General features: G+C 43.3%; 1 protein-coding gene across 4 annotated transcripts in view; it reads left to right on the forward strand.

Moving 5' to 3' along the window:
- SYT16 (synaptotagmin 16) overlaps positions 1-24945 on the forward strand; it is a 128028-nt gene that overhangs the window by 84029 nt on the left and 19054 nt on the right. Inside the window, exons 1-3 of one of the 4 annotated variants that reach the window (XM_075330497.1) lie at positions 5037-5127; positions 10629-11192; positions 24222-24434. In XM_075330497.1, coding sequence (XP_075186612.1) covers positions 10691-11192; positions 24222-24434 — 715 coding nt within the window. In that variant the 5' untranslated portion in view covers positions 5037-5127; positions 10629-10690. Of the gene's footprint in view, positions 1-4947; positions 5128-8879; positions 8952-10628; positions 11193-24221; positions 24435-24945 lie in introns of those variants that run through there. The other 3 variants (XM_075330498.1, XM_075330501.1, XM_075330499.1) reach the window with 3 other exon arrangements.

Genomic DNA, 24945 nt, shown 5'->3' on the forward strand with positions numbered 1-24945 from the left:
GTAAATGTGGTGTGAGATTAGTGGCCCAAAGCCATTTAACCCCTCAAAAACACTGGTTACTTCTTCAAATCTGTGAAAATTGGGGTTTTGCCCACTTTGATGCCAGTTCTGATGCCCAGAACCTGTTTGGGCCAGGCTAAAGTGATCTGAATTTTATGTGAGTCATCACTAGGTATGTAAATGTGGTGTCAGATCAGTGGCCCAAAGCCATTTAACCCCTCAAAAACACTGGTTACTTATTCAAATCTGTGAAAAGTGGGTTTTGCCCACTTTGATGCCAGTTCTGATGCCCAGAACCTGTTTGGGCCAGGCTGGAGTGATCTGAATTTGATGTGTGGCATCACTAGGTATGTAAATGTGGTGTGAGGTCAGTGGCCCAAAGCCATTTAACCCCTCAAAAACACTGGTTACTTATTCAAATCTGTGAAAAGTGGGTTTTGCCCACTTTGATGCCAGTTCTGATGCCCAGAACCTGTTTGGGCAAGGCTGGAGTGATCTGAATTTGATGTGTGGCATCACTAGGTATGTAAATGTGGTGTGAGATCAGTGGCCCAAAGCCATTTAACTCCTCAAAAACACTGGTTACTTATTCAAATCTGTGAAAACTGGGGTTTTGCCCACTTTGATGCCAGTTCTGATGCCCAGAACCTGTTTGGGCCAGGCTAAAGTGATCTGAATTTGATGTGTGGCATCACTAGGTATGTAAATGTGGTGTGAGATCAGTGGCCCAAAGCCATTTAACCCCTCAAAAACACTGGTTACTTATTCAAATCTGTGAAAACTGGGTTTTTGCCCACTTTGATGCCAGTTCTGATGCCCAGAACCTGTTTGGGCCAGGCTGAAGTGATCTGAATTTGATGTGTGGCATCACTAGGTATGTAAATGTGGTGTGAGATTAGTGGCCCAAAGCCATTTAACCCCTCAAAAACACTGGTTACTTCTTCAAATCTGTGAAAATTGGGGTTTTGCCCACTTTGATGCCAGTTCTGATGCCCAGAACCTGTTTGGGCCAGGCTAAAGTGATCTGAATTTGATGTGTGGCATCACTAGGTATGTAAATGTGGTGTGAGATCAGTGGCCCAAAGCCATTTAACCCCTCAAAAACACTGGTTACTTATTCAAATCTGTGAAAACTGGGTTTTTGCCCACTTTGATGCCAGTTCTGATGCCCAGAACCTGTTTGGGCCAGGCTGAAGTGATCTGAATTTGATGTGTGGCATCACTAGGTATGTAAATGTGGTGTGAGATCAGTGGCTCAAAGCCATTTAACCCTTCAAAAACACCAGTTACTTATTCAAATCTGTGAAAACTGGGATTTTTACCACTTTGATGCCAGTTCTGATGCCCAGATCCTGTTTGGGCCAGGCTGGAGTGATCTGAATTTTATGTGTGGCATCACTAGGTATGTAAATGTGGTGTGAGGTCAGTGGCCCAAAGCCATTTAACCCCTCAAAAACACTGGTTACTTATTCAAATCTGTGAAAACTGGGGTTTTGCCCATTTTGATGCCAGTTCTGATGCCCAGAACCTGTTTGGGCCAGGCTGGAGTGATCTGAATTTGATGTGTGGCATCACTAGGTATGTAAATGTGGTGTCAGATCAGTGGCCCAAAGCCATTTAACCCCTCAAAAACACTGGTTACTTATTCAAATCTGTGAAAAGTGGGTTTTGCCCACTTTGATGCCAGTTCTGATGCCCAGAACCTGTTTGGGCAAGGCTGGAGTGATCTGAATTTGATGTGTGGCATCACTAGGTATGTAAATGTGGTGTGAGATCAGTGGCCCAAAGCCATTTAACCCCTCAAAAACACTGGTTACTTATTCAAATCTGTGAAAACTTGGGTTTTGCCCACTTTGATGCCAGTTCTGATGCCCAGAACCTGTTTGGGCCAGGCTGTAGTGATCTGAATTTGATGTGTGGCATCACTAGGTATGTAAATGTGGTGTGAGATCAGTGGCTTAAAGCCATTTAACCCCTCAAAAACACTGGTTACTTATTCAAATCTGTGAAAACTGGGGTTTTGCCCACTTTGATGCCAGTTCTGATGCCCAGAACCTGTTTGGGCCAGGCTAAAGTGATCTGAATTTGATGTGTGGCATCACTAGGTATGTAAATGTGGTGTGAGGTCAGTGGCCCAAAACCATTTAACCCCTCAAAAACACTGGTTACTTATTCAAATCTGTGAAAACTGGGGTTTTGCCCACTTTGATGCCAGTTCTGATGCCCAGAACCTGTTTGGGCCAGGCTAAAGTGATCTGAATTTGATGTGTGGCATCACTAGGTATGTAAATGTGGTGTGAGATCAGTGGCCCAAAGTCATTTAACCCCTCAAAAACACTGGTTACTTATTCAAATCTGTGAAAACTGGGGTTTTGCCCACTTTGATGCCAGTTCTGATGCCCAGAACCTGTTTGGGCCAGGCTGGAGTGATCTGAATTTGATGTGTGGCATCACTAGGTATGTAAATGTGGTGTGAGGTCAGTGGCCCAAAGCCATTTAACCCCTCAAAAACACTGGTTACTTATTCAAATCTGTGAAAACTGGGGTTTTGCCCATTTTGATGCCAGTTCTGATGCCCAGAACCTGTTTGGGCCAGGCTGGAGTGATCTGAATTTGATGTGTGGCATCACTAGGTATGTAAATGTGGTGTGAGATCAGTGGCCCAAAGCCATTTAACCCCTCAAAAACACTGGTTACTTATTCAAATCTGTGAAAACTGGCCATTTGCCCACTTTGATGCCAGTTCTGATGCCCAGAACCTGTTTGGGCCAGGCTGGAGTGATCTGAGTTTGATGTGGGGCATCCCTAGGTATGTAAATGTGGTGTGAGATCAGTGGCCCAAAGCCATTTAACCCCTCAAAAACACTGGTTACTTATTCAAATCTGTGAAAATTGGCTGTGTGCCCACTTTGATGCCAGTTTTGATGCCCAGAACCCCTTTGGGCCAGGCTGAAGACACTTGAGTTTGATTAGGGGCATCACTAGATAGGTAATTGTGGTGTTAGATCAGTGGCCCAAAGCCATTTAACCCTTTCACTAACATACTTTGGTGCCCACTTTGATGCCCATTTTTTTGCCAGTTTTATAATTTTCGCAGCTGGTTTTGAGTGTATGTATATTAGGGCTCATCAGTGCATTGTATTTTATTATTTTCATGTGTCATTTTTGTTGATAAATGCATAAAAAACTGAAAAAACTAAATTGACGAATAAGAAACTGACGAATAAGAAACCAACTTCAGCCCCGAATAAGAAACTGGACGAATAAGAAACCAACTTCAGCATCGTCAGGCCGGCCCCCTAACAGTCGCGCAGTCGGCCACTACACAGCGGCACTACACATAGGGCCCACAGCGGCACTACACATAGGGGCCCGGCAGCCGGCTCTGCAGAGCGGCTGCCGGGCCCCTTTAACCCCGCGGGCCCGGTCGCAGTGGCGACCTCTGCGACCGCGGTCGTTACGCCCCTGCATAGCAATGCTTGCTAGCTCCTTGCCTATTTCTGTACTCTGGCCTCCATTAATAAACAAGCCAACAAGATCTACAGATATAATCTGCAACTAAATCCACAACAGTAAGATTTGTTTGGCTGATTTTGATTTTTCCATTGCAGTCAATGGAAAAAAAAAATCACCAAATTTTCTCTTTTTGCAGCACAAATTAAAACATCTACGCTGTAGGTCAATTTCCATGTAGATTATTTCCACAGAAATTTGTCAAAGTCTCATCCACTTTTCTGTACAAATCTGGACCAAAATTAATGGTCTAATAATAATAATAATAATGGTCAACAATACAAACCAATGTCCTCATAATCCAAGTGCCTTTAAACTGGCTGTAGATGAAAAATAGTTACTTAGTGGGGTCAAATGTTGATTCTAGGGAGGAGGAAGATGGGACACATATTGTGGCCATTATCTCCACCATTACTCAAGTCTTTTTTTTTGGACTGATGGAACAATGTATATGATCATCGACCTTACCATCGTCATGCTATGTCAATATACTTTATGAAAACTAACTCTATTGTGACCAGGTGATGCCTTGATCAGCCAGCCCAAAAGCTAAAATAAATGATTCTACCCCAATGACCCACTTTTTTGATAAGTCCTAGCCGCATGAAATCCGAGTATATGATCATTATGGGCCCATTAAAATGGCTACAATGGTTGTCATGGCTGTCTCGCTGCTTCATCAGACTAGTGACAGATTCAGGGCTAGAAAGTCATTACCGTGCACACTTCTGTATTTAAATACAGTTTCCTTTCTTCCAGCATTCTAAGGGTTAATATCAGTTTTGCTTTCCAGCAGCTTCTGACTCCTGGCCTCAGGTGTTTCCGGTTTTGGACCACTCCCAGTCCCCATATATACCCTCTGCTCCCAGTAGAGGGTGCTGGTTATTCATATTCATTTCTATGCTTGGCCTGGAGGTGGAAGGAGCTGGTAGAGCCCTCTCTAAAAGTTGCTGTGAAGGCTGCATTCCTGGTTCTGACTTCAGTTGTCTGTTGTTGTTTTTTCCCTGTCTGTCTTTCCTTCCCCTGGTGTTTTATTAGTACAGCAGTGGGGCTAGTATCCCTCACCTGCCATCTCACTAGCCAGGGCTGTTACAGGATCTGCCAGGTTCTCAGCTATCCTGTTCAATGATGGTGCAGAACCTGTATAGGGACTGTTTAGGAGTGCAAGGTACAGCTGCAGGTGAGTAAATTAGGTTTCCAATCTCCCCCCCTCACTAGTGCTAGGGCCCAACGTTGTTATTGTACCCCTGGAGTAGCCCTTGTTTTGTTGTGTGTCGCGTCGTGCACCATATTTCCCTGTCACTACAATGGTTCCCGTCACAGAGACACCACTTTAGAACATCATTGTGATGTTCTACTAAACATTTTGGTAAAATGATTTTCTCGTCATAGAACTCTCTCCCTCATCAATAAATGGATCTTTTTTCTTTCTAGTCACTCCGGAGGCCATTGGTTTTCTGTCTGCAGTGGGTGTATTCATTGTTCTCCTGGCCATTCTTTTCCTCCTTATAAATAAGAAGTTGTGTTTCGAGAAAATTGGGGATTTCCCATGTTTGGACCAACGTAGGAGGAGGAAACGACCTAAAGAAAAATCTGGAGTTCTCCAAGGACTTGGTAAGTTTTGAAACTGGAGAGTGAAAACTTTAGTGGCTTCTTACCCTTGTTGTCTTCTATATGAAGAGTGTTGCGTTGTGTGTGACAGTTATCTACTAACACGTTCCTCGTCTTCTATCCCGCTCATTGATGTTCTGCATGCTTTCTGATATGTGAGTGAATCTATATGCCACCGTCTATATGTGCTTTGTGTAGGCTGATACTACTCATAGGGTTTTTTTAGATGTTATAATTACTTTAGTTGGAAAATTTGCGGTTCACTTTTATTGAATCTGGGTTGTCTATAAGGGAAGGCTCATTTTTGAGGTTACTGGGTTAAAAAGTGGTCTCACCAATCCATTTGGTATTGCAGTCACTTTGGTGTAGAATATTCAACGTCTTCGTAATAAAAGTGGAAGATTCCTCAAGTTCTAATGATAGTAACCTTTCTTACAACATTTAGCAAAGCTAGCCATTAACTGACAAAATGACACTACTTAAAAGGGTTTTCCCCGTGAACAAATGTAATGTTTATCAATAGAGCTTGGAATAATAATTATTTCCACAATTGGATGTCTTTATAAAATACGTTCCTGTGCTGAGATAATCTTATATATGTGTGCCTGCTGTGTACTGTGTAATGGCTGTGTCTGACCGTACAGAAACATGTTCTGATCATACCACAGCTCCTGGTTAGGGGAGGAAGTGAAAAAAGTATACAGACATTACAGCATTGGATCACAAACACCCTGTTTCCCCCAAAATAAGACCTACCCCAAAGATAACATAGGTAAAGATGGTTGACCTCGGGGAGATCAACATCCAAGACCGTGGAGACACCATCACGGTGTTGGATGTTGATCTCCCCAAGGTCAACCATCTTTACCTATGTAGTCTTCTACTAGGCATTGCTCCCACTAGCCAGTTTCCTACTCCACACTCATGAGGGGCAAATACCCCGAAACAGCTGTCTGTGGACGGATACCATGTTTTGGTATAGGCAGTTTCCTTGACTGGAGACTGCACTTCCCGTGGTTGTTCCTTCCCGGTGAAAGACCTGGCTAGTTTCCTGCCAGCGTTGAGAAACATTTGATGGTGTCTCCGCGGCATTCTTGTTTTGCATACTACCCCAAAGATAAGACCTAGTAGAATTTTGTGGGCTTTTTCCAGTATCCTTAAATTTAAGCCCTACTCCAAAAATAAGCCCTAGTTGCATTTTCATAAGGAAGTGTCCAAGCAGGTAAAAAAAAAAGTTAAAGAATACAGCAGGACTCTTCATGAAAGAAAGCAGACATCCTCAAAGTAAGGCAGGCACCCCCAAAAGAAACCAGACACGTCGAAAAGAAAGCAGCCCCCCCCACAAAAAAAAATCACTCACCTTACCCCAAACAATTACAGATGACAAGTGCCGATGGTGGATGGGCTCTCACGCAGAGATCTGCGTCGCTGTCAGGTGTCTAGCCATTCCACCTGCATTGCACTGTGGCTCTCACACCCAGATCAGGTACCAGGATCACTCCATGTGGGTGATGCTGCTTCCAATCACCAGGGGGAGCCAACTGCTGTTGAACAATAGGGGACCAGACAGGGATGCAGATTTGTATGTGAGAGGCCATTCACTTGCCAACTCTAATTGTTTTAGATCTGGTAAGTGTGAATCTTTTAGGGGGTGTCTGCTTTCATTTTAGGTAAATTTAGCAATATATATTGTTAAATTTAAGCAGGTAATTTATACCTTTGTAAATATGGTCTGTACCCACCACTATAGGACTGGTTCTGCACCTGAGAATAGCAGATCAGATAACAAAATGTGCATCTGAACCAGTAATAGGAATAACACAAAATGCTGATGTTCCAGAATGTGATGATTATATTTGAATAAAGGTTTATTTTTTTTTTACAAAAATAATATTGATTGTAATTCATTGGAAAATGTAAGACACCTCGTGAAAATAAGCCCTAGCGCATCTTTCGGAGCAAAAAAATAATAAAAGACCCTTCTTATTTTTGGGGAAACATGGTAGTTCTTTCTTTGAGGTAAAACATTTGTTAAAACAGGCAGGGAAATGTTTTACCTCATAGAAAGAATCAGCTGTGATCCCCTGCTGTAATGTCTGTATACTCTTTTGTGTCCTCCCCGGCCCTGGAGCTGTGGTATGATCAGACCATGTCCCTGTACGGTCAGACACGGCCATTACACAGTACACAGCAGGGACACATATATAAGATTATTTCAGGACAGGAACTTTTTTTTTTTTAAACACATCCAAATGTGGAATTTCTTATTCTTCCTTCATCTATTGATTAAAATGAACTTTAAAATTAACTTTCTTTGTGGGAAAACCCTTTACGTTAAAGGGGTTGGTTGTTCCATCTCAGAAAGTCATCACCTGTCCTCTGGATAGTTGTTAATGCGCTGATCGTTGAGGGTCTGACCTCCATCGACCCAAAAAACAGGGCTCTAAAATGCCCCTTTAGAATGGAGAGGTGGCCACACATGCATAATACTGCTCCATTCATGGTTGAGCAAACTGCAGGAGGTAGCCAAGTACAATGCTCGGCTATCTCCGCTAGATCTATAGCTGACCTCCAGTTGGGACAGCCCACTTAACCAGGTTGTCCATCATAAAAAAGATATTTCATTGCTACTAGCACCATGCCTGGCTATGGGATGCATTTGGTATTGCGACTCATTCCCATATACGTTAATGGGGCGGAGCTATAGTGTCAACTCACAAAGATTGTGAGCCCCATAGTGGAAGACGTGGTAGAAGGAACACCATGATTTTTAATCCTGTACAACCCCTTAAAGGAGCAATACAAGATAATCCATTGAATCTGGCTTCTTATAAGCCAATATTATTCTACAATTTGCCCCATGAAAAAAGGCTCCTGTCAAATCTCGTTTCGATATCTGTTGCCCTCTAGTTTTCTCTACATTTTATATAACCTATAATCAGAAGGATATACCATCATATTACTCAAATCGCACCCAGAATATCAAAAAGATAGAAAACCAGACAAAGATATTCAAAAAGACATCGAGATCATATACATTTTATTAGTTAAAAAACCATACACAAGTTTAAAAACATACATGACAAGACATAAAAAAACAAAAGAGGAGGACTGTAAGAAATAATTAAGAATATATAGGGCGGCCACAAAAAATGTGTATAAGATGAAATAATTTGCTGCATCACATAATTTATTTAATGTAAAAATATGAAGAGTCAAGAATAGGCTGGATCAATAAGTGATTTGACCAAACTTAGCAGATGCAAAGCACAACCACCAGCAAAAATAAGGCAATTCTATATAGGTCATTAAAGAACCCTCCCAAACAGGTGCCAATCCATAGTTTTGCCCATATAAAAAGCCGCAATGCGTATAGAATGTATAAGGATATGTACTAAGGCACTACCACAAAAAACATTTGTAGAAAGTTGTTATATGAGAGACAGGAGGGATGAAAAAACAGAGAATGATACTGCCTGTTCAGTCCATGAAGTGAAGCCATAAGATAGTATATGATGCAGATAAAAAAGTTCACAATGCCATAATATGAGAAAAGGCCATACCCAAAAATACTTATCAACCCCTCACACCACTCCAACGACCGTTTCGCAACTGCTTCGTCAGTCTCTAGATTTTAGTTTTCGTAGATTTAACAAGCAGGGGATTTCTTTGCCGTCCATTTGCCTTGTGTCTTTGAATCATACATGTTACTAACATCTGTGTCACTTGTAGTAAGTTGCTTTCCAATTTCGGGGTCTCTTGATGTCTCTGCTGTCTTCCTGTCATGGCGTCTTAAGTATTTCATCATAACGTCCTTACGTCAAGAGGTAGTGAGTCTTGTACTTTATTTTTTTTTTGCTTTCTTGATAATGTGCTGGGCGAGGTTCAGGTTCTCATTATGCTCATTAGGAATCCCTTGTCCCTCTTAATTAATAACAGGACCATCGCCAATAAACAAATAATCCTCAAACAGAAGAATGTCGCATCTTCACCAATTATATTGTTTTCCAGGGATCCACTTGGTGAACTGAGCATTCGGCCCATGGCTATTCCTAATATCCTCTTATACACATGCACACTTTGTTCAGTTGAGCGTGCATGTGTTGTCAATAAGGAGGGGGCAGACACCTTTAAAAGTGTTAGCCCAACTTCAAACAACTTATCAGCTATCCACAGGATAACTGAAATACTATGGGCCGACAACACTGATTTAGAAAACGAGGCTCTTAAAGTGTTCTTCTCATTTTCTTTTATTGGTAAAATTGTAAAGTTCTTATAAAATAAAGTACATGTTAAAAATGTATTCTGTTCTTAAGAACGGAGACATTTTTTAATTTATTGTTTACTGCTTGTTGCCTAGGGAACCGACCACCACTGCAGTCTATTGTTCACTGCTTTTTACCTAGGGAACTGACCACCACTGCAGTCTATTGTTTACTGCTTTTTACCTAGGGAACTGACCACCACTGAAATCTATTGTTTAATGGTTGTTGCCTAGGGCACTGACCACCACTGCAGTCTATTATTTAATGCTTGGTGCCTAGGGAACCGACAACCACTGCAGTCTATTGTTTACTGCTTTTTACCTAGGGAACCGACCACCACTGCAGTTTATTTTTACTGCCTTTTACCTAGGGAACTGACCACCACTGCAGTCTATTATTTACTGCTTTTTACCTAGGGAACCGACCACCACTGCAGTCTATTGTTTACTGCTTGGTGCCTAGGGAACCGACCACCACTGCAGTCTATTGTTTAATGCTTGTTGCCTAGGGAACTGACCACCACTGCAGTCTACCAGCAGTGGCTGCACATGCTTACACTTAAATATCTATTTTTGAATAGTATTGTTTACTAATGGTTGCCTAGGAAACCGACCATTGATGCAGTCTAGCAGCAGTGGTCAAGCATGCCCAGTGCTTACATTCTTTTTCCAATAGAGGCTGTAAACACTGCTTAGTGCCATTGGGGTTCTTGGATGTTCAAGAGGCAAAACTTTCTTATATAGTCAATCAAGCAGGAGCGCACTGTCTCCTCATGGAAGCAGAAAGCTGGGGGGGCAGGGGAGCACTGTGCTTCCGAAGAAGATGAGACAACTCCTTTAGATCTCCCCTTTGAAAGATTCCGATGGTCCTAGATGTGCTCTAGTCATTGTCTATGTGACTGACCCAGAGCCCAATTCTTGAGATTTATGGGTTTCCCAGTGTTCCCAGAAATACCAATAGTTTTGAGAAATATATTGGAAAAAGTATGAGACATAACTAGTGGAAAATGGTTTAAATAAAGGGAGAAAATCCAGTAGATTATACGTTTTTGTAGATTTATGCTAATCTACAAAAACAAGGTAAAAACAATGTAAAGGCAAGATTATGTAATAAAATACAAAAAAAAAAAATATCTTTCTACAATATATACTAGATGTAAACTATGGCAGGATGTGATGATAGATATCTACTCATCCCAAGACAGGAAAAACCTTAATTTCAATAATGCTTATTCTGTAGCTCACGGATTTAAAATTGTGGAGATCAAGAAGATTTGAAAATCCAATGAGCAAATTCTGGTCATGGTTTTAGACATGGCTGGCCAGAATTTCTTCCAGCCAGTTTCTTCTTGGATATCGCGCATGTGTGAAGCGGTTCACCTGACCGGAGGTGCCCCAATCAACCCAACCAAAAATCTAACCGAAACGGACTCCAGAGCCATCAGGGAAGAAAGTTTAGAGCTAAGTGAATATGATCCCAGCCTTGATGACTTTCCTGAAGAAGAATTTCTGAGTAAGAACCCTCCACTAGTTCACACCTCAGATGCCGAGTCCTGGACTTCTGAAGAAGGGGACACAAGTAACCTGGAACAGGAACTTCAACCAAGTCCAAAAGTAGGGAGAGTCTCTGAAGGCACATCGCATTATGAGACGTTCAAGTCATCTCCTAAAAACCGTAAGGAGAGCCTCCTGCTAGAAACACTCTCGTCAATCCCAGGAGATGAAGAATATGTGAATAATGAAATAAAAACTCTTTTGAGGGACCTCGAAACGCCAACGTTTAGTTCTGTAGGAACAATTAATGGTAAGAAACTCTTGAGGTAAGATCTTCGTCATTCTTCTTTTACCCAACCTCTTCTTTAACACCTTTGTAGTCTCCCCTGGAATTTCTTTTTCTAGTTAATGCAGTCACAAAGCTGAAAACAATTTTTCACAAATAATTCTCTCTAAAATGTTTATCTGCTGCAGATTCAAAGCACATAATAATACTTTGTTGTATAGTCCATAACTACCAGAAAACAGGCCTACTATTTTATTCATAGCTTTAACTCTTTGTACCTAACTTGATAGAGCGTCATGTATCTTAAAGACCTAACATGTATGAATTGACCAGTGTTTCCAGTCAACGATCCCTAGCTTTTAGGGTAACTTGTTATAAATTGGACAGATTCATTTAATTCAGCTCCAAGCTAATTGGTAAAGCCGGCAGTAAAATTCAGGCTATTCTCTGAGAGAATTATAGACTGTTTTTCCCCATACACCTGTCTGTTTGAGAAAGGAGTAGGAGTCCCCTGGAAGTAACTAAAGTTAATGGTATTAAAGGGAATTTGTTTTTTTATAAGAAGAATGGAATTTTATACATCACAAAATATATAGTAAAATTCCTTGAAGAGCATCTACAATTGTCTTCATCTAATATGTGACAGTGGCTGAAATGCCTTGCAGGGTGGTGGGAGTCTGGGGCCTGAGACACAGATTGTTGTACTGGTTTATAGACTTTTAGCTTATGGGTCCAAGTGCATTTGGTCTCCACCCATCCAGCCAGTGTGACAGCTGCGGCTTGAACTGAGCAGTGTGAGATCTCAGCAGTGAGGAGGAACATTGAGGAGCTGCCAAGAAGCATGAAGAGCTGTCAATAAGGCTAGGAACTTGGAGAATCAGAGGTTGCAGAGAGGAGGGACACTGAAGAGCTGCCAAACAGGCTAGTTGGCAAAGAACCAGCAGCAGAGGAGAGGAGGGGTACGGAGGCACTGCCTTCAGGCTACGTGGCAAAAAAAAACAGCAGCAAAGGAGAGGAGGGGCACGGAGGCACTGCCTTCAAGCTAGGTGGCAAAGAAATAGCAGCAGAGGAGAGGAGGTACACGGGGCACTGCGTTCAGGCTAGGTGGCAAAGAACCAGCAGCAGAAGAGAGAAGGGGCACAGTGGCACTGCCTTCAGGCTAGGTGGCAAAGAACCAGCAGCAGAGGAGAGAAGGGGCACAGCCTCCAGACTAGGTGGCTAAGAACCAGCAGCAGAGGAGAGAAGGGGCACAGCCTCCAGACTAGGTGGCTAAGAACCAGCAGCAGAGGAGAGAAGGGGCACAGCCTCCAGGCTAGGTGGCTAAGAACCAGCAGCAGAGGAGAGAAGGGGCACAGCCTTCAGGCTAGGTTGCTAAGAACCAGCAGCAGAGGAGAGAAGGCGCACAGCCTTCAGGTTAGGTGGCTAAGAACCAGCAGCAGAGGAGAGAAGGGGCACAGCCTTCAGGCTAGGTGGCTAAGAACCAGTAGCAGTGGAGAGAAGGGGCACAGCCTTCAGGCTAGGTTGCTAAGAACCAGCAGCAGAGGAGAGAAGGGGGCACAGGCTTCAGGTTAGGTGGCTAAGAACCAGCAGCAGAGGAGAGAAGGGGCACAGCCTTCAGGCTAGGTGGCTAAGAACCAGCAGCAGAGGAGAGAAGGGGCACAGCCTTCAGGCTAGGTGGCTAAGAACCAGCAGCAGAGGAGAGAAGGGGCACAGCCTTCAGGCTAGGTGGCTAAGAACCAGCAGCAGAGGAGAGAAGGGGCACAGTCTTTAGGCTAGGTGGCTAAGAACCAGCAGCAGAGGAGAGAAGGCGCACAGCCTTCAGGCTAGGTGGCTAAGAACCAGCAGCAGAGGAGAGAAGGGGCACAGTCTTTAGGCTAGGTGGCTAAGAACCAGCAGCAGAGGAGAGAAGGGGCACAGCCTTCAGGCTAGGTGGCTAAGAACCAGCAGCAGAGGAGAGAAGGGGCACAGCCTTCAGGCTAGGTGGCTAAGAACTAGCAGCAGAGGGGGGGCATGAAGGCACTGCCATTAGGCAAGGTGGCAGAGATAAAGCAGCGGCAAGGAGAAGGGATATGGAGGCATTGTCAATGAGACTAGATGGAGGAGATTCAGCAGAAGCAGGCAGGAGGGACAATGAGTAGCTGCAAATTGGGCTAAGTGGGCAAAAATTCAGCAGCGATAGGGACAAAGGACATAGAAAAGCTGTCAATCAGACTAACTGGAAGAAGATTGAGCAGATGCAGGCGGGAGGGACGCTGAGGCACAGTCAATCCGGCAAGGTGGACAAGGATTAAGTTTGAACTTTCAAAAAGAATTATACAGCCATTCTGACATAGGTTTTCCAAGTAATTACATCAGCCTCCTCAGGTCTAATAAATTTATTTATTAATATTTGTCGTTTGCATTGTGAAATCTGGTGACTGATCTGATTTAAACTATCCAGCAGTCGATTAAACTCCATCTCCTAAGATGCCCCAACAGTCTCATATCAATCCGGTAATTATTACAATGGAGTGTTTACTACAGTTCCCCCTTTCTTTTACATTGGGTAATAGTTGACTTTTTATCTCCCTGCTGTTGCCACATGAAGTGGTATAATTGGCCATTATCTAATGAGAAATGCATATTCTCCAGGTGACATTGCATGTGATGTTTTGTCTTACAGAATAATCATATTTCCTGTGAATTAATAGACCGTTCTGTCCACAGAGCTTTCTCACTCGCTGACCCACTTTCCATTACTTACAATGGCCGCCTGTGAGATAAGATGCCGCAAATGGAATGTTATGTCGAATGCTTTTTGTTTCCATGGAAACACTTCTGGATTCTTATTGCAGACATGGTTGTCAATGGCGACGTAACAGAGAAAATATATACACTTCACCGAGTCAGCGCCGATTATACGGCACAACTGGCGCTCTCAAAAGACGGCTTTTCGGAAGGGTATATTCTCTCTCAATGGGGATTTTGTTTTCCAATCTAGGTCTTTGTATTATCAATACAGAGTCAATAAATTTAGGGAATTTACAGGATACCTCAATCATCCATTTGTGTATACAGCTCCTATGCAGACCTATGCGTTTCAATAATTAGCAACTACAAACCTTGTATAGTCCGATATCTTAGTCATATTCCTGTCCCCTACTTCTGAAAACCAACCAACCATCAGCAGGACTGTGGCATCAGACTACACAGGGTTTGTTTGTAGTCTGTATCCATGGAGACATATAGGTCTGCATAGGAGCTGTATACACAAAATGACATGAAATCTCTTTGTAAAGTTGCTTTTTTTTTTTGGAGCAGCCCTAAAACTGTTGCAAATATTAAGCATAGACTTTAGGTTTAGTATAATCTTACGTCAATCGTGTTCATATACATTGATAGTGTTTATTAACGGAAGAAATTTAAAGGGGTTTTCCCACGAACAACGTTCATTGTAAAGTTAATTTAAATCAATAGATCTTACAATAATAATAATAATTTACTATTGGATGTGTTTATAAAACATGTTCCTGTGCTGAGATAATCTTATATATGTATCCCTGCTGTGTACTGTGTAATGGCCGTGTCTGACCGTACAGGGACATGGTCTGATCATACCAGATCTCCTGGGCCGGGGAAGACACAAAATAACATACAGGCATTACAGCACAGGATTGCAAATTATTCTTTCTATGAGGTAAAACATTTAAAAAAAACAAAACAGGCAGGGGAATGTTTTACCTCACAAAAAGAATCAGATATGATCCCATGCAGAGCTATAATGTCTTTATATTCTCTTTTGCTTCCTTCCTGACCCAGGAGCTGTGGTATAATCAGACCATGTCCCTGTACGGTCAGACATGGCCATTACACAGTACACAGCAGGGACACATATATAAGATTATCTCAGCACAGGAACATTTTTTATAAACTCATCCAATTGTGGACATCATTATTATTAGTCTAAGGGGCATTTTGCACACTACGACATCGCAAGCCGATGCTTGCGATGCCGAGCGCGATAGTCCCCGCCTCCGTCGCATCTGCGATATCTTGTGATTGCTGCCGTAGCGAACATTATCGCTACGGCAGCTTCACATGCACTTACCTGCCCTGCGACGTCGCTCTGGCTGGCGACCCGCCTCCTTCCTAAAGGGGCGGGTCGTGCGGCGTAACAGCGACGTCATACGGCAAGCGGCCAATAGAAGCGGAGGGGCGGAGATGAGCGGGACGTAAACATCCCGCCCACCTCTTTCCTTCCGCATTGCTGGCGTGAGCCGCAGGACGCAGGTAGGAGATGTTCCTCGCTCCTGAGGCTTTCCACACAGCGATGTGTGCTGCCGCAGGAACGAGGAACAACATTGTAATATCGTTAATTTCCAAATTATGGAAATGATTGACACTACACCGATGATACGATTACGACGATTTTGCGCTCGTTAATCGTATAAAAAAGGCTTTACACACTACGATATCGCCTGCGACGCCGGATGTGCGTCACTTTCAATTTGACCCCACCGACATCACACCTGCGATGTCGTAGTGTGCAAAGTGCCCCTAAGATCTATTGATTAAAATCAACTTTGATCATGGAAAAAACCCTTTAAATCCCTATGTTTGCTCGCAGTAAAATAATAACATCTATACTACCCTCCAGTGCCGGCACTGTCAGCGCTGGGATCTCTCAGGGTCTTGTGATATTGTTATGGGGAGATAAGGTATGCACACCAGTGATGTTTTTTTAGGTTTTTGCACCCAGTTCAGACTTAGAATGGTGTTCCAAACGTTATCCTTATTGTTAGTATTTTTTCGTTTGGGAACCCTCCCCAACCACACCTATTGCCAATCCATATCATACGCATATATAGCCTGGGTCTCAGCCTCCCATACACGGTAAGTTTTTTAACTGCATGAGAGGACACACACAAGCTAGGGACCCCAACGTAGAGAAATACTTTGGCGTAGTGTTGGGGCTCTTCTGCATTGATCAATTCAGTAGCTAAATTTCTCTTTATTCATATGTTCATGGCAGTAATGCAGATTCCATTTTTCACATTTTCACTTTACATGTAGCTATTGGATTTTTCAAGTCAGTATTCACACAGCAGTTTCTGCTATTCCATGTATTCCCCTTCCATAGTCACTGGTGTGCATACCTTATCTCCCCATAGTGATGTTTTTTTAGGTTTTTGCACCCAGTTCAGACTTAGAATGGTGTTCCAAACGTTATCCTTATTGTGATATTGTTATGTCACGTGATCCCTGAAGCCAATCAGTGCTTTAAAAGGGGCTCTCCAATAATTAGGTGTAAGACATTGATGACCTAGGATCAATATTGGTGGAGGTGCAACACCCAGCACCCCAATAATCAGCTCCAGTGGTAGCCAGAATCATAGAGCATGGGACAAGCCCAGCTCTATACACTATGTAGTGGCCATTCCTTGGTACTGCAACTCACCTCCTATTGAAGTAAATAGACTGTGGGTCACCCACCTATCCAAGGATGTGTAATCATTATCAAATTAGTTAACCTTCCAATAATACACTTGATAGAAAGTATTAGGTTACTTCTATTACACTCTATTGCACTCAGGCAAATAGAACCTAAGCTTCAAGCAACTGTTCTAGCCTGTGCCAAAGCTGGGTTCACGGTTACACTGCTCAATATTGCTATATAATGTCCATACTGCCTCTGCTTCTGTCTTCTGCAGGAACTATAGAGCAGGAATGGCTGTGTGTGCTGTGTATAGCAGCTAGTCATCACCCATTAGCTCAGAGAGAACTAGAAATTAGAGCTATAGCCGGCATAGGGGAACACTTATTAAAAATGACATACCCAGAAATAGTATTTAAGTTTTTTTCCTAAATTTTTAAGTAAATTCATCTCTGCTACATCTGTTATGTAATATTCATGCATTTAGATATACAACCTCGGTGACCCATATGTATGATTGATGGCCCGCTGATTGTGATATCCATGTCTTGCTAACATTTTTTGATTCTCGGCTTATATGGTACCTTTTGTGTGGGAGTAGATTTTCTTAACCTCAATTTTTCAGCTTCTTACACAACATCATTGCAAGACTGTATTTATACAATCTACTAATATAGAACAAGTGTCAACGTGTAACTCACCATCGAAATATACGTTATCACCGAAGCATGGGGAATAAAGGTTTCATATTATGGCAGGACCACTGCAAACCAATACAAATTTAGGAAGTCTGATAGAACCTAAGATAACACCAAAATGAGAATATACCCTATAGTAAGTAAATGAATAAATAGTAATAGTACACGTAAATAATATAGGGTACTTAGTAAACATTTTTTTAATCAAAAAAGGCATAAAAGCCACCCTACCGGGACAAGGTGTACCCAATCAGGACGGACCCTAAAGAGCACTTTACACGCTGCGATATCGCTAGCGAGCGTACCTGCCCCCGTCGGTTGTGCATCACGGGCAAATCGCTGCCCGTGGCGCACAACATCGCTAACACCCGTCACACGTACTTACCTGCCTAGCGAAGTCGCTGTGGCCGGCAAACTGCTTCCTTTCTAAGGGGGTGGTTCGTTCGGCGTCACAGGCGCGTCACTAAGCGGCCGCCCAATAGAAGCGGAGGGGCGGAGATGAGCCGGACAAACATCCCGCCCACCTCCTTCCTTCCTCATTGCGAGCGGCCGCAGGTACAAGGTTGTTCCTCGTTCCTGCGGTGTCACATGTAGCGATGTGTGCTGCCGCAGGAACAACGAACAACCTGCGTCCTGCAACAGCAACGATAATCGGGATAAGAACGACGCGTCAATGATCAACGATAAGGTAAGTAATTTTGATCGTTAATGGTCGTTCGTGCGTTTCACACGCAACGACGTCGCTAACGAGGCCGGATGTGCGTCACGAATTCCGTGACCCCAACGACATCTCGTTAGCGATGTCGTTGCATGTAAAGCGGCTTTAACTCTTTTCTTTTTTTAATGTCTAGCGAGGGGAAATAAGGGCAGAGCAGAACCTACACCCATCTATTCAGACAGACGCCTGCCCGTGGAAAGCTATATATTCAAAATACCCATCCCAAAAAGAGGGATTCACACTCCTGATTTTATATCGCACACAAAACTAAAGCAAGACCAAAGAAATGATATTTTGGTATTAGTGCAATGCGTTGGTGTGCATTCATACTGCATTTTCAAAATACTGTTTCCTAAAGTATCCTAAGTAATTCACATGCATTACTAATTATTCATTAAATTACTACAAGGTATTTGCTTATTTTGTTTTTAACTTGTTTTGTTTTTAACTTAAGTTTTGTCATTGCGGCATCAAACGTTGTTCACTTTTACAGTCCGGGTCCGCTCAGCCCTAATATACAGTATATACATTGTACAGGGTGGGCCATAAGTATGGATACACCCTGATACAATGGAAGTGGTTCCTGTTATCACCTTACCGTTTGTGGAATATTAGTACATGGGAAAGGCCAAACATTTGAGGCCGGGTGACGCCCATGGCGGCCATCTGCAAAGCCGCCATTTTGAATTCCACTTTACTTTTTTCAATGGGAAGGGGGTCATGTGACAAATCAAACACATAGAGAATTACACAAGAAAAACAATGGTTTGCTCATTATTAATGTAGCTTTATTCATTATCGAGTTAATGACACATTTGTGACATGGAACAACGACAGTAACCCACTAGGATGTGCTCAAAGTGCTGCCCATTGTGTTGAATTATCAATGCGATTCTCTTCTCCCACTCTTGACACACAGAGAGCCATACCGCAAAAAGAAATGCTACAACAGGCCTCATGTATCCATTGTTTCAGGTGCCTCACATCCTGGATCTTGGATCTGCGGTATTGCTCTCGGTGTGTCAAGAGTGGGAGAAGAGAGGGGCTGTCATGTAGTGATTACCAGGGTCCCGCCAGGTATCGGGTGACTCCTGGTGAGTGCCACAACACACAGGGTACACCAGTAACACAATACAATTCTGGGCCCTGGTGCTCGGGATAGGGGAGCAGGGTCACCTCCTAACTCTCACCTGAGGCTGATCTCTGCACTCTCTGACGCTCTAGATGGGTCCTTCCCCCCATACACAAATCACGTGCCTAGGCCCTCACTGACTCAGAACTTCAAGCTAACTAGTGCTGGCCAGCAAGACACTAGTATCGCTACTGCATCACCCTAAATTATGCCCCCCTTATCAGCATAAGACAACACGAGGTAGGAAAGACAAACAGGGGAGAAAGACACAACAAATAAAACTCTGGCAGAAACTCCTCTGCTGCAACTGAAGTGACACCTCAGCTTCCTCAAGAAACTCATTCTTTCCAAGTGGACACCATAAGTGTGAGCTATAGCCGGCATAGGAAGGAGTGAGGAGTGGATATTTATAGCAGAAAGGAGTGGTTGCAGCTGAGGTTACAGCTACTTGTTAGATCACTTCAGGATAGAAAGGAACCTTGACCCTTGAGTACCAGATGGAAAAAAATACACTCCAACTCACGGTAAATGACGACTGGGCACTAAGGAGGATATGCGATCCACAATGCGCCATGACCTTCTGATCCCAGATCCCTCCGAGATCACGTAAGGCAGTGACACACTTGTGACAGGGGCCTCATGTTGATTTTTGCTTGAGGTCCATTGTTTTGAAAGGACATTCACTTTCTAATGTAGATCAGTTTCCGGTGGACGGTGCAGAGTTTTGCTTTGTCTGCAGTTAATAGCGCCCCACTATGCACACACACGTCCCGTATAACCTCTTCACATCAGTCATGGTACTTCAGTCTCAGCGGGAGCCTGATTTGATGACCGGATAATAAGTACATCATATTCAGTAATCAAGAGCTGAACCCATTACATTTCCAATGTTGGCTTTTATCAGGATGTTTTTCTTGAGCTCTTTGCAGCCGTATTGTAGAATAATATATAGTAAATCTCGGCCTTTTATCCGGTGCAGGCTTTTCTGAAGTGCCCCCCATTTTTTCCTATTCAAGGACATAAAATGGCACTTCTGGCTCAGGCGCTTCGCGGACCTTTCTGTTATTGACATGAGAGGCTTGAATGTTCTCTAAAGTCTATTAATGAATATCAGCGAGGGGAGAAGGACTAAAATATTGATTTTTTTTCTCTTATTTCTGATGGATTTTCTTGCGGAAGACGTTCACGTTGGGTTTGGTTTGAGCTTTTTGACTTCTCACAACTGAGACTTTTCTTGACTGGATCAACATTCTTTGCCTTTGCTAGGAACTATAAATTGGAGACGTGTCGTGCCTCACACCTCAATGAAGAAACTAGTTCTGCTAGAATACATGGGATGATAGCTCAGAGAGTAGGGGCCGGCTACGGGGAAGATGGTTATTTCCCATCATTGGGGTATTTTACACTTTTGTATAGAATAACACTTAAGGCGTCTTTCACACGTTCGTGAAAAACCACGCACGTTTTTCATGGACATGTCAGAGGTGCGTTTTGCCCTCCGTGAGCCGTGTTTATGGCACACGTGTGTTCTCCGTGTGTTATCCGTGATAACACACGGAGAACGGGAACTTTCTACTCACTTGTCCCTGGCTTCGCTGTCCGTGGTGCTGATCTTCGGTCTCCGGTCCTGCCGACTCCCCGCTGCTGCAGCTTCCGGCCTCAGTGAAGTGAATATTCAATGAGCGGCGGTCGGAAGCAAGTGACAGCAGCGGCAGAGACAGGAGGGCTGGAGAAGGTGAGTAATGTTTTTTTTTTTCTCAAACACGTGTGTTTTCTCCGGCGCGTGTCATACGGAACACCTTCGTGTGGTCCGTTTGTGTTCCGTGTGACACCCTTGATGCCTGAGAAAAATGAACATGTTGCCGTGAGAAACACACGGACACATGTATGTACGGAACGGACACACGTTCCGTGCGTAAATACATACATGTGTCCAACTCCATTTGAAAACATAGGTCTACGTGTGTACGTGTCTCCGGTACGTGAGGAAACGCACCAGACACGTACCGGAGGCACGGACGTGTGAAAGAGGCCTAAAGCAAATTTAGACTATTGACCTCCATTTTACAAGACAATAAATTATTTTAATCTGGGATTAACAGGATTAGAGGAGTACCTGATTATTAGGTGGTCATAGAAAAGGTATAGGGACATGCTAATAGAAGAAAATCCCAGGTACTCTCATCTCTCACCCCGGAAGAACTCTGCCTATGTCAGGTATGCTCTCCCTTTTGGTACTTATGTATCCAGGTTACTTTGTCATCCATCAAGGTCTATTAACGGGGTCAAAAGTGAGTAAGATGATCAGATTGTCATAAAACGATATGCAAACACAGGTGAATAAAAAATACAGGTACTCATGTCAGGTACTCTCTCCCTTCAGGTACAAGCTTTGTTTTGTCAGCTACACTATCCTCTGTCAGGTTCTTTTTTCCGTAAAGTACTCTCTCCTTTTTAGTAAGGTATTCTTTCTTTTGTCTGGTACTCTTTTCATTAAGGTGCTCTTTGCTCTGTCAAACAACACTGTTTCTTTTCAAGTACTCTCTCCTCCATCAGGTTCTCTTTCCTGTTAGATCCTCTCTCCCTTCTGTCAGGTCCTCTCTTGCCATCAAGTTTTCTCTCTCATAAAGTACTCTCTCCTTTTTTCAGGTACTCTCTCCTCCATTACCTTCTCTTTCCTGTAAGGTACTCTCTCTCCTTTCTGTCAGATACTCTCTTCTGTCAGTTTTTCTCTTGCAAAGTACTCTCTCCCTTTTACAGGTTGGCACTCTCTACTCCGTCAGGTTCTTTTTCCTGTAATATACTCTCTCCCTTCTGTTAGGTACTCTCTTCTCTGTCAGGTTTTCCTTCTCATAAAGTACTTTCTTTTTTTCAGGTACTCTCTCATCCGTCAGGTTCTCTTTCCTATTTGGTACATTCTTCCTTTTGTCAGGTACTCTCTTCTCCATCAAGTTTTCTCTCTCATAAAGTACTCTCTCCTTTTTTTCAGGTACTCTCTCCTGTATCAGGTTTTATTTCCTGTTAGGTACATTCTTCCTTCTGTCACGTTCTCTCTTCTCCATGAAGTTTTATTTCTCATAAAGTACTCTCTCCTTTTTTTTCAGTTACTCTCTCCTCCATCAGGTTCTCTTTCCTGTAAGGTACTTTCTCTCTCTCTTCTGTCAGGTACTCTCTTCTCTGTCAGGTTTTCCTTCTCATAAAGTACTTTCTCTCTTTTTTTCAGGTACTCTCTCATCCGTCAGGTTTTCTTTCCTGTTAGGTCATCTCTCAATTCTGTCAGGCCCTCTCTTCTCCATCAAATTTTCTCTCTCATAAAGTACTCTCTCCTTTTATTCAGGTACTCTCTCCTCCATCACATTCTCGTTCCTGTAAGGTACTCTCTATTCCTTCTCGTCTCTATCAGGTTTTCTCTTGCAAAGTACTCTCTCCCTTTTTCAGGTAGGTATTCTCTCCTTCGTCAGATTCCTTTTCCTGTAAGGTACTCTCTCCCTTCTGTCGGTACTCTCTTTCTGCCAGGTTTTTTCTCTCATAAAGTACTTTGGTTTTTTTCTGCCATTCCCTCCTCCATCAGGTTCTCTTTCCTCTAAGGCCTCCAACACACATCCGTACCGCCGGTACGTGTTTGGCAGTTTTTTCACGTACCGGCGGCACGGAGACACGTGGACCTATGTTGTCATTATTGTTTGGACACACGGAAGTATTTTGGAACGGAACGTGTGTCTGTTCCGTACTTACGTGCGTCCGTGAATTTTTCACGCTGACATGTCCACGTATTCTCCGGCAGCACGGGTGTCACATGACCCACACCCGTACCACACGGATGTAGTGTGGCTACGGTTCCGTGTGACACGCACCGGAGAACACGTGTCATTATTTTAAAATAAAAAAAACACATACTCACCTCCACCAGCGCCGCAGATTCTTCCCCTGCAAACTGTTCCTGCCGGCCGCCGCTTGTTATGAGCGTGTAAAGGAGGTGGGCGTGCTGTCACGGGTGCTGATCTCCGCCCCTCCGCTCGGCCGGAAGCAGCGTCAGTGGGGAGTGGGCGGGGCTGGAGCCGAAGATCAGGACCCTGGACAGCAGCGCGGACCACGTGAGTATGCAAATTACCAGTTCTCCGTGTGCTATCGCTGATAGCATACGGAGAACACACGTGGACCGCACGTACCTGAGACACATACTTACCTCACGGAACACGCAGGGAAAATACGTGTCTCGCGGCACGTGCGTGTTTTTAACGGAAGTGTGTTGGAGGCCTAAGGTACTCTCTCCCTTCTGTCAGGTACTTTCTCCTCCATCAGGATCTCTTCCCTGTAAGGTACTCTCTCCCTTCTGTCAGGTACTTTCTCCTCCATCAGTTTCTCTTCCCTGTAAGGTACTCTCTCCCTTCTGTCACATACTCTCTTCTCTGCCAGGTTTTCTCTCACATGAAGTACTTTCTCCCTTTTTTTAGGCACTCCCTCCTCCATCAGTTTCTCTTTCCTCTAAGGTACTCTTTCCCTTCCGTCACATACTCTGCCAGTTACTTTCTCCTCAATCTTTTGTTTTTGGAGATTTCAGGTTACTGAAGAGTCATATGTTAGAAAAACAAGTGAAGGACTATCTACATTTTTCTGGATTGAAGAAGTATTACGGTGCTTTGATTTAGGGTATCTTGCAATAATTTGGAATTTCTAATCGGTTCATATCCAAAACTAAATTTAGACTTTTTCAATGTTATCAGAGGACAATCCATTATGGTATCCGAAATGACAATTACTGTCCATGGTCTTCAACATGTTGCGCTCCATCTACTGTGAATTATTTTTCCCGCGTGCTTTGATAAGGCAGGAGTAGTAGCTTTGCAGTAGCCGGACGGCCATCGGTTGAAGACTATATAGCATATATTTGCTTGTCCACACCAGTTCTACAAAGATATAAGGTCAAGGTTTGTGCAACCATTGGAGACCAAGCTGTGAGATTTGATGTGGTCACAAGGTACCTCATGGGTACCTTGACTGCAAGCATCTTGGACGCCATGAGGTGCAGGTCTTCTGCTGGTTATTACTCAACGGAAAGGAAGGTCTAGACTTTGTATTTTATCTTTCCTAGTGAACAGTTATGGGGAGGATGACGAACTAACTACATCTTCAGACAGTGATGAAGAAGTGTTTAAGCAGTTTCAGATCTCAGTGTCTCGTTCTCAGAGCTTTCGCTCCACAGTGTCTGAAAAGGCAACGCAGGCCGGCTCTGAGGGCAAGCAAAAGTTCAGCCGATTGTTGTCAAACCACGAGGAGCTGAGCACCGAGGCTTCTGAATGTGAAGGTATTGCTGGAAAAACCCAGCTTTTTTTTTTCTTTTTTGAATCTGCAGCATTTTCACATTTTTTGGAGCATGAAAAAAAAAAAATCACATTTTTCTTTTGTTTGACCCCCATTGACCAACGCTTCCTTATTTTATCCATCTTTTTTCTGTGTATCCTTTCACCTCTTTTTATGTTACTTACCTTTTGTGATATTTCTTTGTATGTTTATGCTTTATTTTACTACATATGGACTTTAGCATTGCTTTTGTGGTTTATGTGTTTATTTGGCCTTTTATGCTTTTATTTATTAATGGCACATGCAATGGCTGGAGGTTAAAGCTGATAGAGTATTTGTTGTTTGTTTGATTTTATATTATGTCCAATGGTGTGTTTTTGTAGAGCAGACTCAGGAGCTGAGCCCGCTCTACACATGGTGGGTGCCAGCTGTGTTATACAGCTATCATCTGCTGCTAATATGGGTGACTGGAACTTGCGTAAATCGCTGCTATATAATACCTTAACATGCTGCTG

This window comes from Anomaloglossus baeobatrachus, chromosome 12, assembly GCF_048569485.1.
Source record: "Anomaloglossus baeobatrachus isolate aAnoBae1 chromosome 12, aAnoBae1.hap1, whole genome shotgun sequence".
Classification (NCBI taxonomy): domain Eukaryota; kingdom Metazoa; phylum Chordata; class Amphibia; order Anura; family Aromobatidae; genus Anomaloglossus; species Anomaloglossus baeobatrachus.